This window comes from Vulpes vulpes, chromosome 3, assembly GCF_048418805.1.
Source record: "Vulpes vulpes isolate BD-2025 chromosome 3, VulVul3, whole genome shotgun sequence".
Taxonomy (NCBI): Eukaryota; Metazoa; Chordata; class Mammalia; order Carnivora; family Canidae; genus Vulpes; species Vulpes vulpes.
In genome coordinates, this window is record NC_132782.1 from 80,270,353 (window position 1) to 80,297,859 (window position 27,507).

The following is a 27,507-nucleotide window of genomic DNA, read 5'->3' on the forward strand; positions in this document are numbered from 1 at the left end:
ACGAAAGAAAGGACAAGAGGAAATTGAGAAGCCAGTCTTAGAATTTTGGAGCTACAAAAGGTAACCTACCTTCAGAATTTCTTTTATGTAAGAAAAACAGGCATCTCTCTTTGTAAAATTACAGTTGTTTACAACAGAATACAATCCTAATTTCTACCTGGTAACCTTACTTCTATAGACCTAATCATATTAAAGCATTACATTAACTCCTCATTTCTCTATTTTTCTTACATTTACTTGATAACCAAGACTTTACTTATACTTATTTTTTTAAGCAGCCTCCACACCAATATGGGGCCTGAACTCATGACCCTAAGATTTTTTTTAAGATTTTATTTATTTATTCATGAGACACACAGAGAAAGGCAGAGACATAGGCAGAGGGAGAAGCAGGCTCCTTGCAGGGAGCCCAATGTGGGAATTGGTCCCCAGACCCAGGATCACACGCTGAGCCCAACACAAATGATCAACCACTGAGCTACCCAGGCATCCCACAACTCTGAGATTAAGAGTTGCATGCTCCTCTCAGGGTCATGAGATCAGATTCTGAGTCTGCACTGGGCATGGAGCCTCCTTAAGACTCTTTCTCCTCCCTCGCCCTTTTCCTCTGCTCCTCACTCTTTTCTCTTTCTCAAAAAAGGGGGAGGGGATGCCTGGGTAGCTCAGTTGGTTAAGTGTCCAAATTTTTATCTCAGCTGAGGTCTAAGCCCAGGATCACTGAGTTCAAGCCCAACACTGGGTTTCACACTGGGCGTGGAGCCTAAACTTAATGAAACAATACACACACACACACACACACACACACACACACACACACAATTGCATGCTTTACTGAATGAGCCAGCCAGATGCCCTCAAGATAACTAAAAGGGGACTAAGTTTCCACTTAGTACCAGTACTGTAAACCATCAATATAAAACTTGAAGTTATGTGATAACAAAGAATTATCCTAATGAAGTAATCCTTTTTTACTGAGTGAATCGAAGAGATGGAAGATGATATCCATAAGAACAGTAGGCTGAGAATCAACTACAATGTGCAAAGTACTTTAATACTGTGAACCTGAAAAGATGAAATTTCCAGACCCCATGCAAGTGGAGAGGGTATTAACCTGAAGATGTAGTAGGAACTAGTTTAATCCAAGGAACTGCCATTTAAACCACCCTTCAACACTTTACTGAAAAGAATAGAAGGGGCGCCTGAGTGGCTCATCTGGCAAGCCTCTAACTCAATTTCGGCTCAGGTCATGACCTCAGGGTTGTGAAATGGAGCCTGGCACTGGGTTCCACACCCGGCATGGAGCCTGCTTGGGATTCTCTCTCTCCTTCTGCCCTCTCACCTCAAAGAGAGAGAGAGAGAGAGAGAGAGACAGAGAATTGCACATGTTCCTCTCTGCACCCTTAATTTATTAGAAAAAAAAATTTTAGTGATCTTCCTGCAAGCAGATTACCATGTTCTGTAGGAACATCATGTGGACTACTGTGGAAGTTTCAATCAGAAAGATTCAGAAATTTAGTTTTATCATAGGTAGCTCTTCACATGTAAGTCCAGTTTTGCAAAAATTCATTTGCATAACAACAAACAGTAAACTGAAGAATTGATGGACACTGTCAGTGAATTGGGAGAATCATCAGAAGCCTACCCAGAGTGGCCTTACCTTCCACAGTGACCTCAATTTCTGGAACTTTTGAATTGCTCCCAGGGCTCCGTGGTCTTTTCGGGGACTGCAAGGCTATAAAAGAAGCATGTGATCACTTCTGCATATTGTAAAAAAACAAAACAAAAACCCAGAAGGAGATGCTTTATAAAAGCAGAGTATTAAAATTCATACAGTTTGGGTCTTTTCAAAGAAACCTGAAGAATTAAAGTGGTAGTGTAATCCTCTACCTGAGTCTCAAACATAGATGTGGAAACATGAATGAAGGAGGATTGCAAACATGAAATTTTCATGAAATGTTTCAAAAGGGGGAGGAGAGCCTATTATATAAAATACCTTAAAAAGCCAAGAAATAAACTGAAAGCCCCCAAAAGACAGGAGCACGTGACTTAGGTAATGACGATAAAGAATGTTTTAATGCACAGAGGTGTAACAAAGCATATATGTTCTCTTACCTTTAGTGTTTATTTTACTAGCCATTCCAGGAGGCAGGTAGGAAATAACTAGTTCAGGTCTATAAAGAAAACCAAGAAATGTTACAATAGCCACCATACTATTGATCTTCACAGCTAGTAAACATTATCACAAGCAGTGATTTTTTTTTTAAATAAATGCTATCATTCATAATGCGACAATGCATTCTGTTGTTACGGATAAAAACAACTCTCACTTTTCCCTCCCACCATAATGTGCTACATGAATTTGAAGAGTAAATGACTTCTTCCATGAAATGAAAATTAATGAACACTAGTTTAGTTTCTGCAAGCATGGAAATCCTGCAGATGTGTAAATAAGAAACACAAGCACTGAAACTCAGCTGTCCACGAGCTGCCTCAGGAATACTGGAAGAGATACAGATCTGCGTCTTCATCCTTCACTAAATTACTGAGAAATGTTAAGAGTCAACACAGTACCTGTGACCAAGGTGAACATCACCCCTGTAAGGCAGGGGGGTCACCCTTCTCCTTGTATGGAAGAAGAAAATCTACACAGGTTAAAGGATTTTAAGCTCAGAGCTGTGCTTCCCATCACAGTCTGCAAAGCCTTAGCTATGAAATACTGCAAATAGAAAACTTTACTGTTTTGATTCCAGAAATGACTACATGGGCAAATTAAACTTACTTTTTAACAACAAACTTGATTTTATTACTCCCTCGGACAATTCTTTCAAGTCGTGGGATTCCAAACCAGGTAGGGCTTCGGAAGGGAATGCCTTCTGGCAAGCCTTCTACATAAAGGAACTCAGGGTTTGATTCAAACACAGGGTATGGAACCTTCACCGCCTCTGTGAGTCCAAGAGCTTGAGCTGTAGGTTAAGAAAATATAACACATGTAAGGTAAAATGTTAAGAGAGATTCTTTTATTTTTGTCCGCATTCTTTTTAAAATTTTTTCATTTTATTAAGGTATAGTTGACATATAACATTACATTAGTTTCAGGTTATAGCATAATGCTTTGGTATTTGCATAAATAGCAAAATGATCACCAGAGTAAGTTAACGTCCCGGCATTGTCAAATGTGTTATGCAAAGATTCCCTATCATCTAGCGATATCCACTCCGTATTTTTTTTTTTTAAGGGAGTCTTGATTCAATTATTAGAAGCATTTTGCATAGTATATTGTGCAAAACGGATGAACGGGCCTAAAAAATGAGTAATTTGAAAAAGAACATTTTAACACTTAAGGAAATCCAAAGGATAGTTCTATTACTAGTCAAAATGATCTCTGTGCTCTGGGCAGAAATAAACTATGGGCCAAGGCATACTGAAAGAGCCAAGTTTGCTGTTGAAAGATATGAGTTGCATATGGTGCACCTAAGTGGAATTCATCAAGTTAGAGAGATCAGAGGCAAAGATTCCAGATCCCATATCTGGGACACAAAACGTTAACACCTTTTAATAATGATGGATGGGAAGGCGCAGGGAAATTGCTATCACTCCCACTCCTTACTTCCTTTTCCATGATAGACACACCCAATCAACTGAAACACTCTTGCTGAATCTCCTCAGAATCCTCCTCAAGACAGCGCTCCAGGAAACCGCTGTCAACAAATCTACGTTGAAACAAACGATGAAACCTATTTGCTGTATGTGCGGTGTTAGCCAGATTTGAAGTGTACAGTGGAACCAAGCCTTCCCCCAACTCCTCCCTTCCTCTCTCATTTGGACATCCCAGAAAACCTAACCTGAGAGCAATAAAGTAACTTGGTTCAGGTTAAGTAGCAAATTTGGTAGCAGAAATAAATGAAAACCCAGTTTTGGGGAACTTACTTTCATAGGCCTGAACTGTTAGAATTCATTCAGAACACTGCCTTTCATTTAGGTTTCTAAACTAAGACATAATCACTAGGTCTTACTTACCGAATTTCAAATTAAAAATCTCTTCCACTTGTTTCCGTAGCTTGGTAATTCTGACATTCCAGTCTTCTTTGACTGGAAAGCAGAAATAAATGTGATTAACAATGTTCCTTCCTGGTGCTGACACAAAATTAGGCTGGATTTCCCAGTGAAGCTGTTTTGTTTTGCTTTTTTAAAAAAAGATTTTATTTATTTATTCATGAGAGACACACATAGAGAGAGGCAGAGACACAGGCAGAGGGAGAAGTAGGTTCCATGCAGGGAGCCCGGTGTGGGACTCAATCACGGGACTCCAGGATCACGCCCTGAGCCAAAGGCAGATGCTCAACCACTGAGACACATAGGCATCTCTCCCAGTGAGGTGGTTTTTTTAAAAGATTCAGATATATCTGACATACAACATCGTAATCATTTGGGATGTACAAACCAGTGATGCTCTGAATTTGACTTCTTAGAAACAAAACCTTTGGGGGTCACCTGGGTGGCTCAGTGATTAAGCATCTGACTTCGGCTCAGGGCATGATCCTGGGGTCCTAGGATCGAGCCTCACATCAGGCTCCCCACAGCCTGCTTCTCTCTCTGCCTTTATCTCTGCCTCTCTCTGTCTCTCATGAATAAATAAAATCTTAAAAAATAAAAATAAAAAAGAGGGGATCCTTGGGTGGCGCAGCAGTTTAGTGCCTGCCTTTGGCCCAGGGCGCGATCCTGGAGACCCGGGATCGAATCCCACGTCGGGTTCCCGGTGCATGGAGCCTGCTTCTCCCTCTGCCTGCGTCTCTGCCTCTCTCTCTCTCTGTGTGTGACTATCATAAATAAGTTAAAAAAATAAAAAAGAAAGAACAAAATCTTTGGGTCTTAAAGAGGAGGATTCCCTGCACTATCAAATATCAGAACTTCAGGAAGACAGGCAAATTTCAATTAATATTGTGAATGAGGGAAAAAAAAATTGTGAATGAGGAAACTGTTCGTAAGCACATGCTATGTGAGTGGTCTTTGAGCATTCCGCCCTGGAGGTGTAGCACAGAGTGCCTTCAGGACAGAGAGAAGCAGCTGTGTCAGGGATTTGGCATCCTACACCAGCTTCACAGAACAGCCTCAATTGTATTTGCTCTCTGTATAGGTGTTCCCTGTCTTATCAAACTGATGTGTGGCCAGAAGCCCACAGAAAGCAAAACTTCACTCATTACAGAAAAAATACGGGAGAGATACGTGTTCAGATGATCAGAGAGGGCTTACTTGACACTATTCACATCTATAATCTGGCTTATTTCATTCCCCTTATTTAGAAGACCACTATCCACTTTTAGATAAAGGGAAAATGAGCCATTGCAGAAGACACGTAGGATGTCACTGACTTAAAGGAAGACACTCAGGACTTGTTTAGTGGAGCTGTGGCTGGAGGCCTGGGGGGTAAGGGGATGAGGCTTTGAGGGGAGGGGCTGGACAAAGAGAGGAGAGCAGGGGAGGGGGGGATCACTCTGTGTGGATGTCATCTGTGTTTATGGATGAAGGCAGTGGGAAATGCTGGGGACACTGTGGCTTCAGAAAATCTCACAACACACTGTTTACTTTTGCTGTAGAAACACTTTAAAAAACAGTTGCTCTAAAAAAAATAAAAAAATAAAAAAAAATAAAAAACAGTTGCTCTAAAAGAAAACCTAGCATCTCAAAGGTTTAATATTGTGTGGCTCAACTGTTCAGCTGGAAGAAGTTAAGTCTGGTTAAGTAACTATCCCCATTCTGCCCTTGCAAACAGCAATCACCTGGTTAACTCCAAGACTTCCTTCCATGTGACATTTGTGTGTCTTCCCCAAAATTGAGGGCAAAGTGCCTGACAGTATGTTTTTTTTTTCCCCGACAGTATGTTTAAGTGTACAGCTTTTATCAAATCTCATGTCATGCCAAGAATCAAGTAGACCTAATGGCATAACTAACTTTTGTCACACAGGTTGACAGGAATTGGCCCAGTGAAAGCTGAATGCCTGGTTCACTGGCGGACCGGATAAACATTTTGTTGGAATGAAGAATGACAACTTTAATTCTTGCCAAGGTCTCCTAGGAATGGTGGAAGGCTAAGTATTGTTAATGATTTAAAACATCGAGGGTTTTTTGATGACAGGCTTTTCTTCTTTCTTTCCTTCCTTCCTTTCCTCCCTTCCTTTCCTTCCTTCCTTCCTTCCTTCTTTCCTTCCTTCCTTCCCTCCTTCCTTCTTCCTTCCTTCCTTTCAGATTTTATTTATTTGACAGAAAGAGAGAGAGCGCACAAGCAGGGGGAGCTGCAGGCAGAGGCAGACGAAGAGGAAGAAACAAAGCTTCCCACTGAGCAGATAACCTGATGCAGAGCTCAATCCCAGGATTCCGGGATCACAACCAGAGCTGGAGGCAGACACCCAACCTGATTGAGTCACCCAGGTGCCCCAATGACAGGCTTTTCAAGTATCTATGCGAGAAGACAACAGATCAAGTACAGCTGAAAACAGGACACCTAAATCTAGTGCCAGGCACATCTTTACCACTCTCAGGTTTGTATTCACTAACAGAATTACTCAGTAGTGGGCAGCACAGGTGGCTCAGCGGTCTAGCGCCACCTTCAGCCCAGGGCCTGACCCTGGAGACCCGGGATCAAGTCCCACATCAGGCTCCCTGCGCCTATGTCTCTGCCTCTCTCTCCCTGTGTCTCTCTGAATGAATGAATAAATTAAAATCGTAAAAAAAAAAAAAAAAAAAAAGAGTTACTTAGTAGTGATCACATTAATCACAACCTTGAATTTGACTTCTCTCTTGAGAAATGAAGACCCATAAGGAGATTTTCATCATAATCCCACTAGCCAGGTTAACCCCATTCCACTTTTGAGAATAATTCTCTATCACTTCTCTCAACAAAGCCTAGGTCATCCTGTCTTTATCACCAATACTGTTTCTTTGCCTAAGTCAAAAGCACATTAAGAAGGTCACTGTGTGGCTTCTGATGCTCATTGATCATACCGTTTACCCAGCAGGATTCCTGGCACAGGAGAATTGTTTCCCTTGTACCATGTTTCTGAACCACTTTGTACGTCAGTATAAACACAAACAATTTTTTAAAAAAATTTTATTCATTTATTCATGAGAGAGACAGAGACACAGGCGGAGGGAGAAGCAGGGAGCCTGATGTGGGACTTGATCCTGATCTCTGGGATCACAACTTGAGCCGAAGGCAGATGCTTAACTGCTGAGCCACCCAGGTGTCCCAACACAAACGATTTTATAATCTCTTTGGCTTATTGGCTGACCCTCGCCAGCTGCCCACAAGTAGAAGGATCAGTATTAAGTACAGACACCTTGTATACCATTTTGCTACAATATTTGTAAGAACAATTAACTGTGTGAATTCAGAAACACCACCTAGTTCTGTAGGGGGTGCCATTTTCTGTAATGCTATAGAATACAGGCAAGCAGTGGTCACTTTTTCTGACATTATGCATGGTAAACAAAAAAATGGCAAAGAAATAAAGGCAGACTTATAGTTCTTTGAAGAAAATAAAACCATTCATTCACACAACTGAGACTGAGACCTCACAGTTCTACTGGGCTATGAGGTCACTGCAGCTGCTGGAATTACAGTGTTTGTCATTAAAAAAAAAAACAAAACAAAACAGGGGATGCGTGAATAAAGATTAAGGTCTCAATCTGCATGGTAGGCCACATTAGCCCCATGTGGGGGCTGAACCAAGCACTTGAAATGTGGTTTGTTGAAGTGAGATGCACTCGTAAGGATAAAACTTGCACAAGAGTTTTACCTCATCATGTGTTTATTTCAATCAATTACAGGTTGAAACACTTATTTAGCTACTGGAAAATTAAAAATGACACATGTGGCTTGCATTTGTGATGCATGTTATATTTCTACTGAACATCACTGATCTAAATTCAAAACCTGAGGTGCATTTGGGTTGCTCAGTGGTTGAAAGTCTACCTTTGGCTCAGGGCGTGATCCTGGGGTTCTGGGATCAAGTCCCACATTAGGGTCCCCGAAGGGAGCCTGTTTCTGCTTCTCTCTGTGTGTCTCTCACAAATAAAAATTTTTAAAAAAATATTTACATTCAAAGTCTGAGCTTTCCCAAAATTACCTGGGTGTGTACTGATAAATCAAGGCGTGCCTGCACTGAATGTCAACATATGATTTTGAAGGGGAAGGGAGAAAAGATGAGCTCTGTCCCTTTAAAATAAGATTGTCAAAAAGGTTAACATACACTGATCTAGGCTTTTAAAAAGGAATTCATAACTATCTTACCTGGTGTATTCGTTCTTGGCTGAGTGACTTCAGTAGTACTGTGGGTCAGAAGTTCTGGTCTGCAAAAAGGTGGGTCAGATTATTAAGAGAGCAGGCAGGGAATGCTTTATAGGCCTTCCTCACACAGCTGTGCACTGCCAATAATTTCCAATATGGTTCATTCTGCCTTCATACCCAGTGGGGTAAAAATCAGTTTGAGGACTTGATTATTTTGAAAATAGTAATTTTCACAGATTCAGGTTCAGATCTGTATGTCCTCAAAGGCATCTGAAGCTCAACTACACAGAAACAGTCGCCATTTCACCCAAAACAGTTCGAATATTTCTAAAATCAGATGAACTCCATCATAATACCTGTAATATCTGGTCCTGTTGTCCTAAAGTTCCCTCTCCCTTGTACAGTGAGACCCAGTGACAAAGGCAAGAACCCCAATGAGTAAGCCACAGACAGCTACCCATTCTACCCCTACCCCTTTAATAAATACCCTTCTGTATTAAAGACGGGTATTCTGCACCCTCTCCCTGGCCCCATATCACCCATTCTGCTACACTTCAAACTCAAGGCAGAAGAATCCTTTTAAAATCCAAATTACTAGTATTATTATTAAAGTAAGCTCTACGCCCAACTTGGGGCTTCAACTCGCAATATGAGAGTCATATACGGTACCGACTGAGCCAGCCAGTTGTCCCTCCAAATTCTTTTAAGACAAACTGGCTTTAAAACCCTTTAATTACTCCATTGATAGTCCAGTACCAAAGGCCTTCCTCCGTGCCCACATCTGCCAGGCTTCCCACAGGGCATCACTCCTTCCACAAAGAATGGTGTAGTTATGTGACCCATCCCTCCTCTACTTTTATTATTTCCTGTATTTGAAGTCCCTTTACACTACTTCATGCACAGCTGACCGATCAACCTGCCACCCCTCACTTTCTCCACCAAAGCACCCGGTAACATCTTATTGCATTTATCTCATATAATAAGCCTCCCAAGGACAAAGATCCCGTTGGACCCAGTTTTATCTATCTGGTATCTGGTAGTAAATAAACATTCGCTCAACACACGAACCTAACTCTAATATAACCTAATTTTAAATATGGAGAGTGAATCCAGCTGAGCAGGGAACAAAGACCCACTTGCAGGAAATTAATCTTTTCTTAAGGACAGCATTACAATTTGTTTCCAGATATTATAATCTTACCTTTTAATAACAAATTTAATTCGATTGCCCACTTGTATGATTTTCTCCAGCCTTGGGATGCCATACCACGAGGGACTTCTAAAAGGAATGTTTTCAGGTAGTCCTTCCACGTAAAGGTCATTAGGATGTGCCTCAAATTTCTGGTAAGGTACAGCTTTGGCCTCTGTGCTCCCCAAGGCTTCCGCTTCACAAAGGAAAAGCAATTCAGGAGATTAAGTTTCTGTTGAAATCACCGTTTAGTACAATCCAAAGAAAGGTAGTGATCAACTTTCGGAAAAGCAAAGTAAACCCTGGAAACATACACACTAACTATGGAGATAGATTCAGCACAGCAAAGGCAAGAATGAATGCCCCATGACCAAGAGGCTAACTTCTGGTGGAGGGGAGTTTCCGGATTTGAAGACCCTCTTATATATATATGTATGTGTTTATTTATTTACCTGAAGTTCAATTTGGCAACAAATAGCCTAACACCCAGTGCTCATCCCACCAAGTGCCCCCCTCAGTGCCCATCACCAAGTCACCCCAACCCCTCACCCACCTTCCTTTCCATTACCCCTTGTTCGTTTCCCAGAGTTCAGTATCTCTCATGATTTGTCACCCTCAGATATTTTCACTCATTTTCTTTCCTTTCCCCTTTATTCCCTTTCAGTACTTTTTATATTCCCCAAATGAATGAGACCATATAATGTTTGTCCCGGGATTTGAAGACCATCTTTTAATAGCGCTAAGGTCCTACAAAAGAATCTTCAATATCTTTGGGAGGAAATAAAAGGATAAGAGAACAACCACAGAGAATAAAAAATCTAATTTAGATACTACTTTTTCAAAGCATCTGGAGGCCGACTTTTGCTGCTTCATGTTCTGTGAGTGTGATAATCCTGTTAACTGACTCCTGCACACGAAGTTACTGCAGGCTCTATTCTTTACTTACATTGCAACCATGACATGAATGTCCCTTACCCCTTAAACCACACGAGTGTGGCATTTTAAAAGGAAATAACTTCTGCGAAGAATGCATGGAATGGGAAATAAAAATAGCAAGCAGAGACTGCTTTAGATTAAAAGAAATATATCAACCAAAGCTAATGCACCAATCTTGTTTAAACCCAAAATCAAAGCAAAACCTTTGTTTTATTTATTTTTAAAAGATTTTTTTTTTTATTCATGAGAGACACAGAGAGAGAGGCAGAGAGAGAAGCAGGCTCCATGCAGGGAGCCCAATGTGATCCATGCAGGATCACGCCCTGGGCCAAAGGCAGGTGCTCAATTGCTGAGCCACCCAGGCATCCCATTTATTCGTTCATTCATGAGAGACGCAGAGAGAGATACAGAGGCAGAGACCTAGGCAGAGAGAGAAGCAGGCTCCCTGTGGGGAGCCTGACACGGACTCGATCCCAGAACCCCGGGATCACGGCCTGAGCCGAAGGCAGTCACTCAACCACTGAGCCACCTAGGCGTCCCAAAGCAAAACCTTTAAAGGTCCTTTGCAGGTAAATGATAAACAGTTGATGGTGTGAGGTGTGACGACTACATGGTGCTCATGTAAGAAAATGAAAACACTATTCACGGAGGCATACTGAACACAATATAAGTAACATGGTACCTGTGACTTGCTTTACAGAACACTCTTACAAAGGGAAGAAAGGGGAAAAGATGAACAGTGTGGAAAAACCTTAATGATCAAAGATTCTGAAAACTGGGTACATGGGAACGTTTTGCACTGCCTTTCCACTTTTGAATCTGTGGAGAACTAGAATTTTAAAATGAAAAAATGAAATTTCCAATCTCTGCTCTGAAACCATACTTGAACAGAGCACTAAGAAAGATCTGAGGTCTTCCATTTAACTTGTTTCACTAGCACCAAATCTGAAGGACTCCAGTACAGGATCTCTTCACTTAAGTAAAGAATGTGTATTTGAAATCACACACACAATATGTAATAAAGATTCTGACCTTTAAAGGAACCACTCCCTCAAGAAATAGGGTAGAGCCTTCCACACCACACCCAGGAGAAATCTACGCTACAATAGGATATGTGATAGAATAATAATTACTCATGGAAATAGAGCAAAAAAGAATATGGTCATAAATCTAACAAAGATAGAAGTTATTTATAGGAGAGGGGGAAGGCCAACTGCATCAGCTGGTCCCCAGTGAAGCCTCCTCTAGAGAATACAATGATCCGACTCCCTATTCCCTTCTTGTCCCCATACTATATAACCCTCTTGTATATTATGTATCCACTTCCTTTTCTCCATGCACCTTTCCCTGCATCTGGATGAAAGCCCCTGGGGGAAGTCCACTGCCTTCTGCTCTGACTCATTCTCAGCACCTGGTGTCCAGAGGGGCCTAAGGCCTAAAACTGAGTATTCTGCAGAATCAGCGGAACCATCTAGACTTACTATGTTCGACACTTAAAGAAAACATAAGCGTTCCTCTTTGCCTTTTAGGAACCTTTAAAGAAAGCAGCAACCCTCTCTTGTCCTAGACTCACCTAAGAACCTAAATAAAAATAAAGAGCCAGACTTTTCACTGTTTATGACATAGCAACGTGTAAGCTCTTACCTATTTTCTTAGCTTTGACACAAGGCCCGAACATTTTTCTGTTGGCCACTTTTCGTGTGAGTGAGTGCCTTAGAACGTAGATCAAAAGCACATGTGGAGACTTGCGGGAAATGTGGCCTACTGCACTCAAACAAGCATTCCTTGCAGGCAGCTTCCAACAAGCCTCTAACATAGGAGAGTCGGAAGCTATGTCCACAGTAGGTGTGGAGCTGCGAGGGACAGGCCCTGTGCTCAACTCTCAGAAAGAAGCATTCCTTGAATGCAGCTTTCAACTAGCCACTCACCTATGGGAGTTAGAATCTAGCTCCACTCTAGGTGAGGTATAAGGGCTTGTCAACAGCCTCTTCCTTCCATGAGGCCAAGTCAGCTGGCTTGGCAAGCATCAATGGCTTGGCAAGTCAGTTGGCTTGGCCAACTATTTTCCCCCAAGCTCAACTTCCAGAACCACACATGAGGGCAAAGTTTAAACCAGCTCATGCAAATACTCCTGGACTCTAATGACACTATGATGGCTTTTCCAATGACGAATGACCTTCTTGATTTGATTCATTTTATTAAATGCCTTGGAAATATAATGATCTTTAAAGCTGTAAAGATGCCTAAGTTTATTACTCATTAGCTGATTTCTGACCAGGTATACCAAGAAGAGAGAACTTGTCACTAAAGTCTTTTTTTTTCTTTTTTAATAAGATTTTATTTATTCATGAGACACAGAGACATAGGCAGAGGGAGAAGCAGGCTCCCTGTGGGGAACCTGATGTGGGACTTCATCCCAGGATCCCGGGATCACAACCTGAGCCAGATGCAGCTGCTCAACCGCGGAGCCACCCAGGTGCCCCAGTCCCTGGCTTGTTAACATTGGCCACTTATTCCCATTTTTAAAGGTACAAAAGCCACGAATGGCATCTTTTGCGAGATTCAGCAAGTATGTTTGCCACACCTGGTTTAAGCAAGAATGACGTGCAGTATGTTTGTAGTTTAATGTCACTAAGGTCCTATATTCACGCTGGGTTGTCCAGAACAGGGATGAGGAGAAAAAACTTAAAATTCGGACTTCTCAGGGGATCCCTGGGTGGCTTGCGCCTGCCTTTGGCCCAGGGCGCAATCCTGGAGTCCCGGGATCGAGTCCCGTATTGGGCTCCTGGCATGGAGCCTGCTTCTCTCTCTGCCTCTCTCTCTCTCTCTCTCTATCATGAATAAATAAATAATAAAAAAACTTAAAAAAAAAAAGATTAAAAAAAAATTTCGGACTTCTCCCCAAGGCCTTCTAATCTGAGGTCAACATTACAGGTAAATGATCCATACAGATTCTGCCAACAACATGCGATCAGTGACCTACGTTCCAAGATGCCACCTGAGATGCACCTAAGAGCTGCTTTAACACCCAGTGCCATGCACTGCCCCCTGGAAACCACAGGGCAAATAAGAATTGTCACCCAGGAGACTTGGCTTTTTTGTGGTGAAACTCAAATGGTTTCTCTCACATAACAGTGAGAACCCCCGTGGGCCACCCACACTGGCCTCTGCTGCAGCCTTCCCTGTGGAGGACAGCTGGGGCACTCCTGTACTGCCTTTGGACTACTCGGTGACATAATTTATTGAGGTCCAATGTACACTACCTGACTGAAAGGCTCAGTGGTTTCTGATGGCGTTAGCATACACTTCCATGACATTATCTATTCAGAGATTTGGTCAGTACCTGCTCCAGCCCCAGTCATAGTTCTAGAAGCAGATAAGATACAGAAGATCTTGGCTGTCATTATCTACGGGTGTTGTAATGGGAGGCAGAAGACCACCCTCAGTGCTTGAGGATAGAAAATGTGATGACATATAATGAGCTTAGGGGTATAACAGTAGATGGTAACTCAGGAAAGACCTGGCCAATGGGGTCACATTTAAGATGTAAATGAAAAGAAAAGGCACAAAACATCTCAGGTCATAGCAGGGGCACACTCCCAAGGACGTGACCTTGGAAAAATAAAAGATAAGTAGATGGCAGTAACAACTGGTACCAAGTGAGCAAATGGGACTGTCAACCAGGTGGTATCAGAAAGAAGGCAGGGTGGCTATGATCAGGGACTGTGGAGTTTATTCCAAGAAAAACGGGAGGCCATGGAACAGAAAAGAGGGAAGGGAAATGCCTCCATTTTATGTTTTGATGATATTAAAACCTAGCTGCAAAAAACAAAAAAAACAAAAAACAAAAAAAACAAAAACCTGGCTGCTTTGTGGCACCAACTTTGACAAGAGCAAGAGACAGCAGCAGAGGAGTGCAGATGTGGGGTGGGCAGAAAGTCTGTCAGCAGGAGGCCATGTGAGAATTGAGAAGAGAAATCCAGGATCCTCATGGGGCTTTGGCTGGGACAAAGTGGCGGGTGGTGCTACACAATGGTTGGGTAAAGGAATATGTTGCAAGGGGGGGGAGGGGCGATGGGACAAAAATCTTAATTAGGCCATTTGAAATCTGCAGATATATCAAAACAGGTGGAGGAGGGAACCCTGGGTGGCGCAACGGTTTAGCGCCTGCCTTTGGCCCAAGGCGTGATCCTGGAGACCCGGGATCGAATCCCATGTCGGGTTCCCGGTGCATGGAGCCTGCTTCTCCCTCTGCCTATGTCTCTGCCTCTCTCTCTCTCTGTGTGACTATCATAAATAAATAAAAATTTTAAAAAAATTTATAAAAAAACAGGTGGAGGAAAAAGAAAGGTCGAGTGTCAGTTGGGAATGTCCAGGGCTAGAAACTTAAATGCAAAAGCCATCAGGAAATTGGGACTCTGGGACGCCTGGGTGGCTCAGCAGTTAAGCGTCTTCCTTCAGCTCAGGGGTAATCCTAGAATCCCAGGATCAAGTCCCACCATCAGGCTGACTGCATGGAGCTTACTTATCCCTCTGCCTATGTCTCTGCCTCTCTTTCTGTGCCTCTCATGAATAAATAAATAAATAATCTTTTTAAAGTGGGGGGAAAAAAAGGGGGGGGGGTAGGGACTCTACTATGTTCCCAACATGAGATGGGAAGGATTAGCTGCTGAGAAAGCACAGCAGGGAAAGAGCAAGAGGGCTCAGGAGCGAGCTGCTAGGCGGCACCCCAAGCTGTCCAGACTGAACTGAAGGGAGGTGTGGTCATGAACAAGGAGGACAGCCACCGACACAGGAAGAAACCAAGAGTCACCCAGGTTTGAAACAACCAATCCCATTGCAGGGCACTGAAAATCAGGGCAAAGCAGGGGAACATGAGCCTTGGTAACAAAAGATGTTGCAGTGCCAAACCAAACCTAAGTATGGGTGGGTAAGTGTTCAGTGATGTGAGCCAGCAAGGCCAGGGAACGAGAGGAAAACAGGTGGTTCACACTGTGTTTTCAGATGACCAGACCTCCAATGACAGACTGCAACCCAGGCCCTTTCCGACAAAGAGACGCACCACGTGCTCCTACAGGGCTCAAAGACAAAGGACAACTGCCAGGTGCTGGGCGCTGTATCAGTAATGCTGGGTCAGAGTTACTCAGGAAAAGAGCTCGAGTTTCCACTGCACCACTCTCTCCCCTGTGATATGGGTCTAAAACTCTTGATGATTTACAGATGGATATTGACCAATTAAAGAAAACTGGAGGTGATACACCAGTCAGAATGGCTAATATTAACAAGTCAGAGGATGCAGAGAAAGGGGGACCCTCTTGCACTGTTGCTGGGAATGCAAGCTGGTGCAGTCACTCTGGAAAATAGGATAGAGGTTCCTCAAAAAGTTCAAAATAGAGCTACCGTATGACCCAGGAATTGCACTACTGGGTATTTAGCCCCAAGATACAAATATAGTAACTGAAGGGACACATGCACCCCGGTTTACAGCAGCAATGTCCACGATAGACAAACTATGGAAACAGCCCAGATGTCAATGGACAGATGAACAGATGAATGGACAAAGAAGATGTGGTATATATATAAAATGGAGTATTGCCACCAAAAAAAAAAATGAAATCTTGCCGTTTGCAATGATATGGATGGAACTAGGGGGTATTATGCTGGTAAAATAAGTCAGAGAAAGACAAATACTGTATGATCTCACTCATATGTGAAATCTAAGAAACTAAACATAATCATAAGGAGAGAGAAGTAAAAATAAAACCAGATGAAATCAGAGGGAGACAAATCGTCAGAGACTCTTAATCATAGGAAACAACCTGAGGGTTGCTGGGCGGGAGAGTAGAGGGACGGGGTAACAGGGTGATGGGCATTAAAGCGGGCGCGTGACATGATGAGCATGGGGGGTTATACAAGACTGAATCGGTGAACGCTCTTCTGAAACTCACTGTATTTAATTTCTTTCTTTTTTTAACTGTAATTTCTTAAAGCAAAATTTAGAAAACTTATTCTGTAATATACTTTAGTCATGGAGGAAATCAGACTTACCAAATTTTTTGCAGAAAAGCTGATCTACCATCTTCCGCAGTTTTGTGATTCTGGCGTACCACTCTTCCTTCACTGTAAGAGCAATAAATATAAAAATGTCCTCTAAACTAGCATCACTAAACTAGGCCAAGTAAGTATTATGATTTTTCTTAAAGTTTATTTAAGTAATCTCTATATCCAATGTGGGGCTCGAACTCATGACCCTAAGATCTCACATCTCACAAATAAGTATGATACCCATGGCTCTGTGCTCTAAAAAGTGAACCCTTTATGTCCTGTGGACGATGATGAGAGAGGATTCCACTGACCAAAGCAGATGTGGATAAAACACTCTGCTACACTGTGCCAGACTTTGTGTCTCAGAAGTAGAACACGTATAGTTCTCTTCACCTACCCAGAGATGTGATGTTTACAGTTAATTTTAATGGATTATTAGGAGGAAGGTAAGTTTATTCTTTTTGAAAGCATAGTATTGCAATATTGTGTGTTTCTTGTATTTAATGTTCTGATTTTGCACATTATTTAAAAGTTATCTCTATGCCCAAGGAGGGCTCAAACTCACAACCCCTATCAAGAGTCACATGTTCTACCAACAGGGCTAGCCAGGGATCTCACTTTGACACATAGTTTGAAACAAGACTGGAGACCTACCTCCTGAAGCTGGTTTATCAAGCTGTAAGTCTTCACGTGTTGAATTCAGAAGTTCATGTCTATAAGGTAAGAAAAAATACTAAGGATTTACCAGGCAACATTTAGCAAAAGTAGCAACTACTAGTACTTATTTGATATTCAGTCATGAAGACCAGTTTTAAAAAGAAGAGACAGGGGATCCCTGGGTGGCGCAGCGGTTTGGCGCCTGCCTTTGGCCCAGGGCGCGATCCCGGAGACCCGGGATCGAATCCCACGTCGGGCTCCTGGTGCATGGAGCCTGCTTCTCCCTCTGCCTGTGTCTCTGCCTCTCTCTCTCTCTCTGACTATCATAAATTAAAAAAAATAAATAAATAAAAAATAAAAAGAAGAGACAATCTGGACTCTTAAGCACAATTAAACCCTTATTTCTGGAGATTTCAAGAGAGTAATAAAACCAAACAATAACTGCAAATTGTTTCATAAGGTACGTCTTGGAGCATTTGTCCTTCATGGAAACATTTCACTTTGCAACCCAAAGATATCTTATAAAAGCATATACCAAAAGAAGTGAACCACAAAAATTTTCAATGAGATCCTTTAATTTTACATTATACTCAGGACTACCTCACCTTAAGACATCTATAAATTGGTTATAAAAATCCTAATTATACTTCAATACTAACACACCTGCAAGACAGATTACACGTTTTGGTTTTTTTTTTTTGTAATACAAAACTGCCCAGAAAACATAATTTCTAGATCACAGAATTTTCATAAACTAACATATATCCCATCATTCCATTTTGATGTAATGAGCTATAGTTGGGGGTTGTGGATAAGGGTGGGAATTGGGTCAGATATAAGCATGACCCTATTAACAACCATCTCAAAAATGTTGGAAACAAGCCCAGGATTAAATCAAGGGTGTATACATAATATTTAAATAATATTAGTGAGCTATAAATAAAACATATGCTAAGCTCTATAGAATTACCCTTCTAAATCAATCAAATACTTTACACACATCAAGAATAACCACATTAACTATTAGGGAAAGACTTTAGAAGTCCCTCTCAATGTGGAAGAGAGCCTGTCACAAATAGGTATATTGAAAGGACCTGAAACAGGATGTGCACAGCCTAAATTATTCAACAATACACTTGCATTAACATTTAAACATCCAAACAGTTTTATACCCTTCAAGGTTAGCAAATACAAGCAATGCTATATATAAAAAATTTATATATAGAAGTTCTATATAAATATAACAAATTTATAAAATAAATTCTGTATTTTATTTAAATATTGTTATTTAAAAATGAATTCAAAACCTCTAATATTAAAAGCACAATAAAATGATAGATAGCACAAGTTTTCTTAAAACAATAAACGTATTAATTTATCAATTTATGGGGGAAGGGGGATGCTGACTGATGGTCCTTGGGTAGTGTCAGGGTTTTAGAACAAGCCCATTTGGTTGACAATTCAATTTCATGAGCCTACTAGATCTTGAAACTATAATTTGTTTGCAACGACTTCTCTCTGTGGAGGACAGCTCACTTACTACCTTGAGATACCTCTTGGGTCTTTTTCATGCTTAGTTAAATCTTAAAAGCTGTCATCCCCTTACTGAATACCAGTATAGACGCAAGCATGCTTGGTTGTAATCTTTGATCAAAACAGTTGTTAAATTTCCATTTTTTTCAGCAGCACCAGAGTGTTCCCAAAGTAATGAAGTTGAATACTTCTGCAAATGATAATACTATTATTCTACCACTTTTTGAAAAATATGTATTTTATTTGAGAGTGAACATGGGGGCAGGGGTAAGAGGGAGGGAAAGAGAGAATCTTAAGCAGACTCTGTGCAGAGCCCGAGGCGGGGCTTGATCTCAGGTCCCTGGGATGACAACCTGAGCCAAAACTTAAGAGTCAGATATTTATCCAATTGAGCCACCCAGGCACTCCATTCCACTACTTTACTGTTTGATTTTTTTAAAAGATTTATTTATTTATTTATGATGGACATAGAGAGGGAGAGAGGGAGGCAGAGACACAGGAGGAGGGAGAAGCAGGCTCCATGCCGGGAGCCCGACATGGGACTCGATCCCGGGACTCCAGGATCGTGCCCTGGACCAAAGGCAGGTGCTAAACCGCTGAGCCACCCAGGCATCCCCTACTTTACTGTTTATAGTTCAAGATATGAGAGAAAAAAGTTCAAAAATAAGTTATAATAATATGCACACAGAATCAAAAGATTCATTCCTAATCACAAGACTTCAAATGAAAGCATGTCTTTCAGCAGAAGCACACTCATGGCAACACCCTTGGGCCTGAGTACTGCTTGGTCTAGACCCATAATGGTTTATCTCTCTCATGGCTACAACTGGTTGAGGAATAAGCATTTAAGAGAATTCTAACTGGAGAAGAGGAAGGCCACCTTCCAAGAGAGACACAGGTAGCTGTGGGCTCTCCTCCATACACTGCCTGGCTGGGAGGCCAGGAATTTCTGCATCTGGCACATAATTGGTCTAAGGAAACTAGCAGCCCAAAGAAGGAAGAATCCGGAGAATAAAAGCAGAGCCTTCCATACCAGTTTTAATCATCTTACCCCTGACTTCCTTCTCAGGTGAGATAAGCATATTCCTGTATGAAGGTGACTAACAAGGATTTTTGTCCCTCACTGCTGCAATTCCTAACCACTACCCTACCCTTTCCATGGCAGAAAGTCTCTATTTATGGGTGCCTTGGTGGGTGGGTGGGGCGCTCAGTCAGTTAAGGGTCCATCTCTTGGTTTTGGCTGAGGTCATGATCTCAGGGTCATGAGATTGAGCCCCACATCGGGCTCCATGCTCATCATGGAATCTGTTTGAGATTTTCTCTCTCTCTCTCTCTCTCAAATAAATAAATAAATCTTAAAACAAAACAAAACAAAACAAAACCTCAGCCCTAAAAACAGGACACAATAATGACAAGTACTATATTAATTTTTTTAAAAAAATCTTATGCTGATACATGGGCAGCCTGGGTGGCTCAGCAGTTTAGCACCTGCCTTCAGCCCAGGTCGTGATCCCAGAGACCCAGGATAGAGTCCCATGTCGGGATCCCTGAATGGAGCCTACTTCTCTCTCTGCCTGTATTTCTGCCTCTCTGTGTCTCTATGAATAAATAAAATCTTAAAATATATACATATATATTATGCTGATACATTGATACTTTATTCCTTTCTTTAGCAGACTTAGCAGAAAATTGGAGAAAAGAATGACAGCTATAAGTCAACCACATGAGCAGATATTCATGTTCCAGAAGCCAACTCTGGGCATGACAAAGAAAATCCTGTCCACAGACACATTAAAACATGGTAAATAAAACAATATATAACTCAAATTTAATTAAAACAGAGCCCTAGAGGTTAACAAACATTTGACAACAGTATAAAAAGATGCACTAAATAAGAACAAAGACAAAAGTCCAAAGAGTGTCTTACTTCTTAATCACAAAACGAATCCTTTCCTTTGCCAGTAATATCCTCTCAAGGCGAGGAATTCCGTAAGTAGACGGTCTTCTAAAAGGAATTCCTTCTGGAAGTCCTTCTACATAAAGATCTTCAACGTGTGACTGGAAAAGAGGGTATGGGATCGTCACAGGACCTTTGGCTTTGATAGCTTGAGCTTTAAGGATAAGAAGAGAAAGGAAAAATCATTAATTTACAAGGATTAACCACAGCCACAGTTTGTACAATAGAGTAATCGAATATGTACTGCTCTGTAACTTTCACTACTTTATCTTTGCTTTTTTGTTTTCTAAACTATAACTAAATCACAAGAATACTACAAAGAAACTAAAGAAAAAGAACACCAACGATGCCAGTAGTCTAACCAAATCTGCAATCAAACAGTGTATTATTTTGGGGTAACATAGATGCAAGCCAGATGTTCTATTGAAATTTAAAGAATGTGCAATCCAGAATAACACACTGGTTCGCATCAGCTAATACATGCAGTACGTACAGAAAGACAAGTGATATTTTTCAATGACAAACATTAGTATAGAAAGGATATTTTTTTAGATAAAGTAATTAAAGTACAAGATTTTTTTTCTGAATTGTAAAGATTTTGCTAAGATATGCTTGTCCAAAGGTGAAATAATGCAGCAGCTGCGAAAGGTCAAAAACATGGAGAATGAAATATAATGAGAAGACCTTAGTGATTTTATCAAACAAACTAGGAAGGGTCAGATTCTCCAAACAACAGGGTACGGCTGAATATCATATGTAATGTTTGTGATAATGGAACTGAGATTAAGACAATTCTTTCCCCTCACCTAACTCCTGATTTTGCATTGTTTGTTTTCAAAGTAAGCTTTATGCCCAACAAGGGGACTAAACTCATGACCCTGGGTGTATCAAGAGCGGCATGCTCTACAGACTGAGCCAGCCAGGCACCCAACTCCCCATTTTGTATAATTTTTTTTTTAATTTTTTTATTTATTTATGATAGAGAGCGAGAGAGAGAGAGAGAGAGAGAGAGAGAGAGAGGCAGAGACACAGGCAGAGGGAGAAGCAGGCTCCATGCACCGGGAGCCCGATGTGGGATTCGATCCCGGGTCTCCAGGATCGCGCCCTGGGCCAAAGGCAGGCGCCAAACCGCTGCGCCACCCAGGGATCCCAACTCCCCATTTTGAAATGTAGAGCTGAAATGACAAGGTGTCTGGGACACTGTAGTTTTGTTTGTTTGTTTTTTATGATTTTATTTATTTATTCGTAAGAGACACAGAGAGGGAGGCAGAGAGAGAAGCAGACTCCTCGCAGGGAGTGGGACTGGATCCTTGGACCCGGGATCATGCCCTGAGCTGAAGGCAGACAATCAACTGCTGAGCCACCCAGGCATCCCAGGATATTGTAATTTTAAAATAAGTTTGCATCAAAAAGAGATGGGACAGGAGAGAGAGGACAAGAAGGAAACTCTCATAATGTTAAAGGTTGTTGAATTTGGGTGATGGATACTTAGAGGGTCTCTGTATCACTTACTTTTAGTTTTGTTTGGAAAATTTAATAAAAAGGTTTTATTTATTTATTTATTTATTTATTTATTTATTTATTAAAGATTTTATTTATTTATTCATGAGAGAGACAGAGAGAGAGGGGCAGAGATACAGGAGGAGGGAGAAGCAGGCTCCATGCCGGGAGCTTGTTGTGGGACTCGATCCCGGGACTCCAGGATCACGCCCTGGGCTGAAGGCAGGCGTTAAACCGCTGAGCCACCCAGGGATCCCCCAATAAAAAGGTTTTAAAAAGCATGAGTTAAGCTCATCTACAACAGAGACACATTTATAGATTGTATTAAAAATTTCATTTAAATATTTTGATACTGAGTCAATCAATGCCAAATATTTTAGGACTGCAGAGCAGACACATATCACTCCTCTCAAAGGCTTTTACTTCGCTCGATGAGCACAGCAGTTACAGAAAAAGCTATCTAGGGGGTGTACAGCAAGAACAGCCAATGAGCTACTGACCTGGCCAAAAAGGCCCCCCACCTTGCAGCCTCCTCCTTGTTCCACAGGAATCCCACCTCATCAAAACAGCCATCCTTTTTCACTAGTATTCTATGTAGAAGTCTGTTTGCTGAATGTTAATACCTGTACTGAAGTTTCAAGTGGACCACAGTACCATTACTGCTGAGTTACATTTAACATCCTTTGTTAATCTGAAAATCCTATTCACATAACAAAGAAAGCATCTTCCCCTAAGGCTATCACTATTGTTTCAATTTGTAAAATGTGAATAATGTTCTTATAATCTCATCATGCTAGGAAAACATTATTTTCTTACATGCAAAATAATGAAATAAATCACCAAGTAAAAACAGAATTTCTCTTTATGAGAAGCACTGAGATTTCTAAAACTGTCTATGAGTAATTATTTTTACTGCAAACAGTACTACAGTAAGTATATAAATGTGTAACAAAAAACATTTGCTAATTACATACAACCTATTACAGGAAGTAATTTACAGACACTATGCTGTCTATCTTATCAAATCTTCGTAACACATCCTCAGCTCCGCTGATCCTTTCCCAAGAAAGGTTCAGAGAGGAATGAAGAGAAATGGCTGAGCATTCTGTCCCCAGGGCCTGTAACCTTACCAGCATGGGACACTGCTTAATGTAGAACAGGTTCTGGGAGTTTCTGCTTTGAAGTGGACCAATTAAAATCACAGGCAAACTGCTCTGGCTACTGGAGAGGGAAGGCTACTAAGAGAATCATAAGGAAATAACTGAAAGCATTAGGGGAAAGTTAAATGAATTTGTTACTGAATTTGCTCTCATTCTGAATCTCCACAGACGGGGTGGCTGTCATCCATGAAAAATGGTACAGGAGCTCATATTTGAAGTTTATCAAAGTAAATAATACCCGTGTAGTTTATCATTCAAGAGCGTAACCCAGAGAAACTCAGTGATACAGGAGAACACGCTAAATATAGGATTTTCAAGTGAAAATTCAGTGAATCAGCCCATTTTATAGACTGTCAGTCTAGTACAAAGTAAAGAATCCTCCAAATAAAAACACAGTTCAATGATGGTTGCTATTTTTAGGTGAGCATTTAATATATACCAACTGGTGGTAACACAGTGCTTGTTTCCTTGATCACTATCTAAAGACAAATGTAGGATAGAATAATGAAAGGAAGGAGAAGAGAATTTGAGATCTAACTTAACCAATTATGTATCAATCATCAAAAACTGGGACACTAGATGAATACCAGACTTAACATAGCAGATGAAGTAAGACTATTACTAAAGAATCTCAACTTCAATTCAACCTCCAAGATCTGGGACTTTTGCAACAAATATGAAAATCAACTCCCAAAGGCTCATGTTGAAGTGTTAAGAGAAATGCTTCCTGGTAATCACAGAAAGAAAACTTTCCCAAAGCATCAAAGTAATCTAGGAGATAGGGTTTCTAATATTTGGACAGATACTCCCCATGACCTTCTGAGGGAACCATATACAATCAAGGCACACTTCACTGAGAGAAGTAGACTTTCTTACATTGGATGATATATAACCTCATTGTTAAAAGGCTTATCAACAAACTATTACAAGAATTTCTTAGTTTAGGGGTGCCTGGGTGGCTCAGTCAGTTAAGTGTCTGCCTTTGGCTCAGGTCATGATCCCAGGGTCCTGGGATGGAGCCCCTCATAGGGCTCCCTGCTCAGTGGGGAGTCTGCTTCTCCCTCTCCGTCCTGCCTGCCAATTCCCCCTGCTTGTGCTCTGTCAAATAAATAAAATCTTAAAATAAAATAAAAAGAATACCTGAGTTTAGACTCACCATATTTTCTTTCAAACAACTCTTCCACTTGTTTCCGTAGATCAGTAATTCGAGCATTCCATTTCTCTGAAAAATTGAGATTTCAAGTTACATCTAAATAATAAATCCCCGTTTGGACACACTATTATATTACAATGATCCAACATCTAATAACTTATTTTCTACATAATATATCCTATTTTTTTATATTAAGTAATCTCTATGTACAACATGGGACTTGAACTCATGACCCCAACCAAGACCAACAGTCTTCCACTTACTGAGTCAGCTAGTGCACCCATCCTAATTTTTAATAATGCAACTCCACCTATATAATTTTACTGCTTTCTGAAGAACTATTCTCTTTTTTGTGCTTCTTAGGATTGGTCCAGTGAGAGGTTATAAGAGATGTTTTTGAAAGTTTATTTTCAAGGGGCACCCAGCTGGCTCAGTCAAAAGAATGTGCAACTCTTGATCTTGGGGCCATTGAGTTCAAGCCCCACATGAGGTGCAGAGATTACTTAAATAAATTAAAAAAAAAACTTTAAGAAAAACAAAGTTTATTTTCAAAATAAACCGAGTACCTCTTTTTAGCCTGATAATTTCTAAAAAGGTCAAAAAAGACCAGTCCAATTAAACAGTATTAAGTGGAGGCAAAAAAGAGGAGGTGTCTAAGGTCATTCTGAAAACTTTCTAAAGCATGCCTATGTTCTGTCGAAATAAGTATTTAAACACAGTTGCACCCTTCAAGAGAGTGCTAAGGAATATAAATAGCTGCAAACTTACTACTATCCATATAAAAATCAATTTATATCCAACATTTATGACTATGACAAATTAAAATACTTAAAAAGCTACTTAAAAAGTACACAAGTGGGGATCCCTGGGTGGCTCCGCGATTTAGCGCCTGCCTTCGGCCCCAGGGCGTGGTCCTGGAGTCCCGGGATTGGGTCCTGAGTTGGGCTCCTTGCATGGAGCCTGCTTCTCTCTCTGCCTGTGTCTCTGCCTCTCTCTCTGTGTCTCTCATGAATAAATAGAATCTTAAAAAAAAAAAAAGTACACAAGTGAAATGTTCTAACTATTCAAAATATGGATCGCAAATATAATTTGCTCCACTGATATTTAGTCCCTTAAAAAAGATACATCATCCACTGGGGCTTGTTTAGATTAGCTGCTGGCAGTTACACAGTACAAGAAAAATCAATGCGTAAAATAGATTTTAAATAAGCAAATGAGGTTTTAAAGTGAAGAAAACCGACTTAATTACTAAGTCGTCAAAACCCTGACTCAAAGTCTATTAACTGTACTTAACATCAGAAGATGCTGTGCCTCGTGCTCAGCCCCAAACCTTGCTTCAGCAGTGTCTGTAAGCTTGCTTCCAACTGTGCTAATCTAAGGTAGTAATGTATTTTTAAAGCAGCTCATTCCCTCCACGCTCACCAGAATGGCTCAAAGTTCTACAAGAAATCACTGGAAGGACAGAGAGGAAAGGCGCCTGCCCACGTCTGATCTTGAACGTACCGAAGTTGAACTCCCTCACTTTCCGCTTCCCAGCATTGGCAGGCTCCGAGACCGCTGGCTGGGGCGGCTCGCTGCTCTTTGGTCTCTTGGTAGGTGGAGAATAATCATCATCTTGAAAAAGAAAATGGTCATCACTGGAGGAACAGTATGACATAGTCCCAGCTACCGCTGTTCAATCCTCAATATTCAAAGACAGAGGTGGGAGTCTTCACCCCCGTGGGCAGCCGCAGTCAGCACCTCCCTGCGGGCATCTTTGCCTAGTCCCTCCCAGTAACCCCTTCAGCTTTCCTGCTCTGGGAGGCTGTGCTCGGGTAGACAGTCCTCATCTCTCTACCTTACTTCATCTTGACTTTGCTTAACTGGAACCACATCCTCATAGATTTCCCTTCTCCCCTAACTCCTCTCAACTCTTGAGATTACAATCTCTTTAAAGTCTTTTCAAGAAAAAGGTTTTAATGGAGACAGGTAACTACAGTTCTACAAATATGTAAGAAAAGGGGGAGGAAACATAGCTTGAAGAGAAAACTATTTCAGCTCATACGAGATCCAAGCATGCACAAACAAGGGAGGGTGGGTAACTGTATGTCGAACACTTTTAACAAACACAGAACTTACAGAATTAATGAAATAATGCTACATTATTTGTGAAACAGATAACGCTGAGTCAACACAAAACCTAGTAGAAGTGGGCAAGCAGATATTTAAGTACAGAATGTAGACGACTTAAGACATTGGTAGCCCGAGTTCATGATACTGTCTTAGTGGATATGTCTGCAGTGTGACTCTGCTAGGAAACTGCATCTAATGCTAGAATTAAGGACATCTGGATAAAATAAGAAAAGCTACCAATGCCATCTTTTTCTAGAACCCTGAAAATGTCTTGTGGTACAATACTGATTTCTGCTCAAACATCATCCATACATTACTAAAACTACCACTTTACAAAATCTCTACTTGAAATTCAATCTGGGAATGGGAAAGAAATAATCACTTTATTAAAGACAATCTCAGAAAGATGCCATTCAAGTACTACAGGTCACTCTTCTAAATAATTTTCACTTTCCTCTCACAACTCAAGAAATCGGCTTAGCAAGTGTTCTGTGACCTAACCATGACATACCACTCAGCAGTGCAGCTGAGATCAGACTCTGAGTGTGACTCTTACCAGCACACTAACATGGTACTCTCAAAGAGAGAACAAGAAATTCCAATTCAGCAAATACACAACGTTGCCTAGAACAACCATACATAACTTCTATGTATTTTGTACGTTAATCAAGGGAAAATCTGACCGAAGCTTAAAAGACATGTATGTCATTCCTCTCCCGGCATCATAGAACACAATCAGACACTGTAATCCTGGTTCTTCCTCAAACACCAAGAGATACTCTAGTAACATGAAATCATTTGCTGATTATTCCAACCAATAGGAGAAAAAGTCACCAATGTCACCAATACCAGATTAAGTCACATCAGGACCCATTTATGAGCTGGAAAAGACCAAAATGCCACATTTAGGGGATAGTGGGAAATGTTATCATATAAACAACTTAAAATACTCTTTCATGTATTGACAGCCACTGTAGAAAC

The 27,507-nt window shown here is 41.0% G+C and overlaps 1 protein-coding gene across 23 annotated transcripts in view; it reads right to left on the reverse strand.

Annotated features, from left to right (window-relative positions):
• The window catches only part of GTF2I (general transcription factor IIi), a 115,106-nt gene that overhangs the window by 16,714 nt on the left and 70,885 nt on the right, over window positions 1-27,507 (reverse strand). For all 23 annotated transcript variants that reach the window (XM_072752817.1, XM_072752834.1, XM_072752816.1 and 20 more), the window contains 11 exons: window positions 25,918-26,028; window positions 24,418-24,483; window positions 20,572-20,755; window positions 17,109-17,167; window positions 16,458-16,529; window positions 9,486-9,669; window positions 8,288-8,346; window positions 4,018-4,089; window positions 2,780-2,963; window positions 2,113-2,171; window positions 1,658-1,732 (listed from right to left, as the gene is read on the reverse strand). In XM_072752817.1, the coding sequence (XP_072608918.1) occupies window positions 1,658-1,732; window positions 2,113-2,171; window positions 2,780-2,963; window positions 4,018-4,089; window positions 8,288-8,346; window positions 9,486-9,669; window positions 16,458-16,529; window positions 17,109-17,167; window positions 20,572-20,755; window positions 24,418-24,483; window positions 25,918-26,028 (1,125 nt within the window). The remainder of the gene's footprint in view (window positions 1-1,657; window positions 1,733-2,112; window positions 2,172-2,779; window positions 2,964-4,017; window positions 4,090-8,287; window positions 8,347-9,485; window positions 9,670-16,457; window positions 16,530-17,108; window positions 17,168-20,571; window positions 20,756-24,417; window positions 24,484-25,917; window positions 26,029-27,507) is intronic.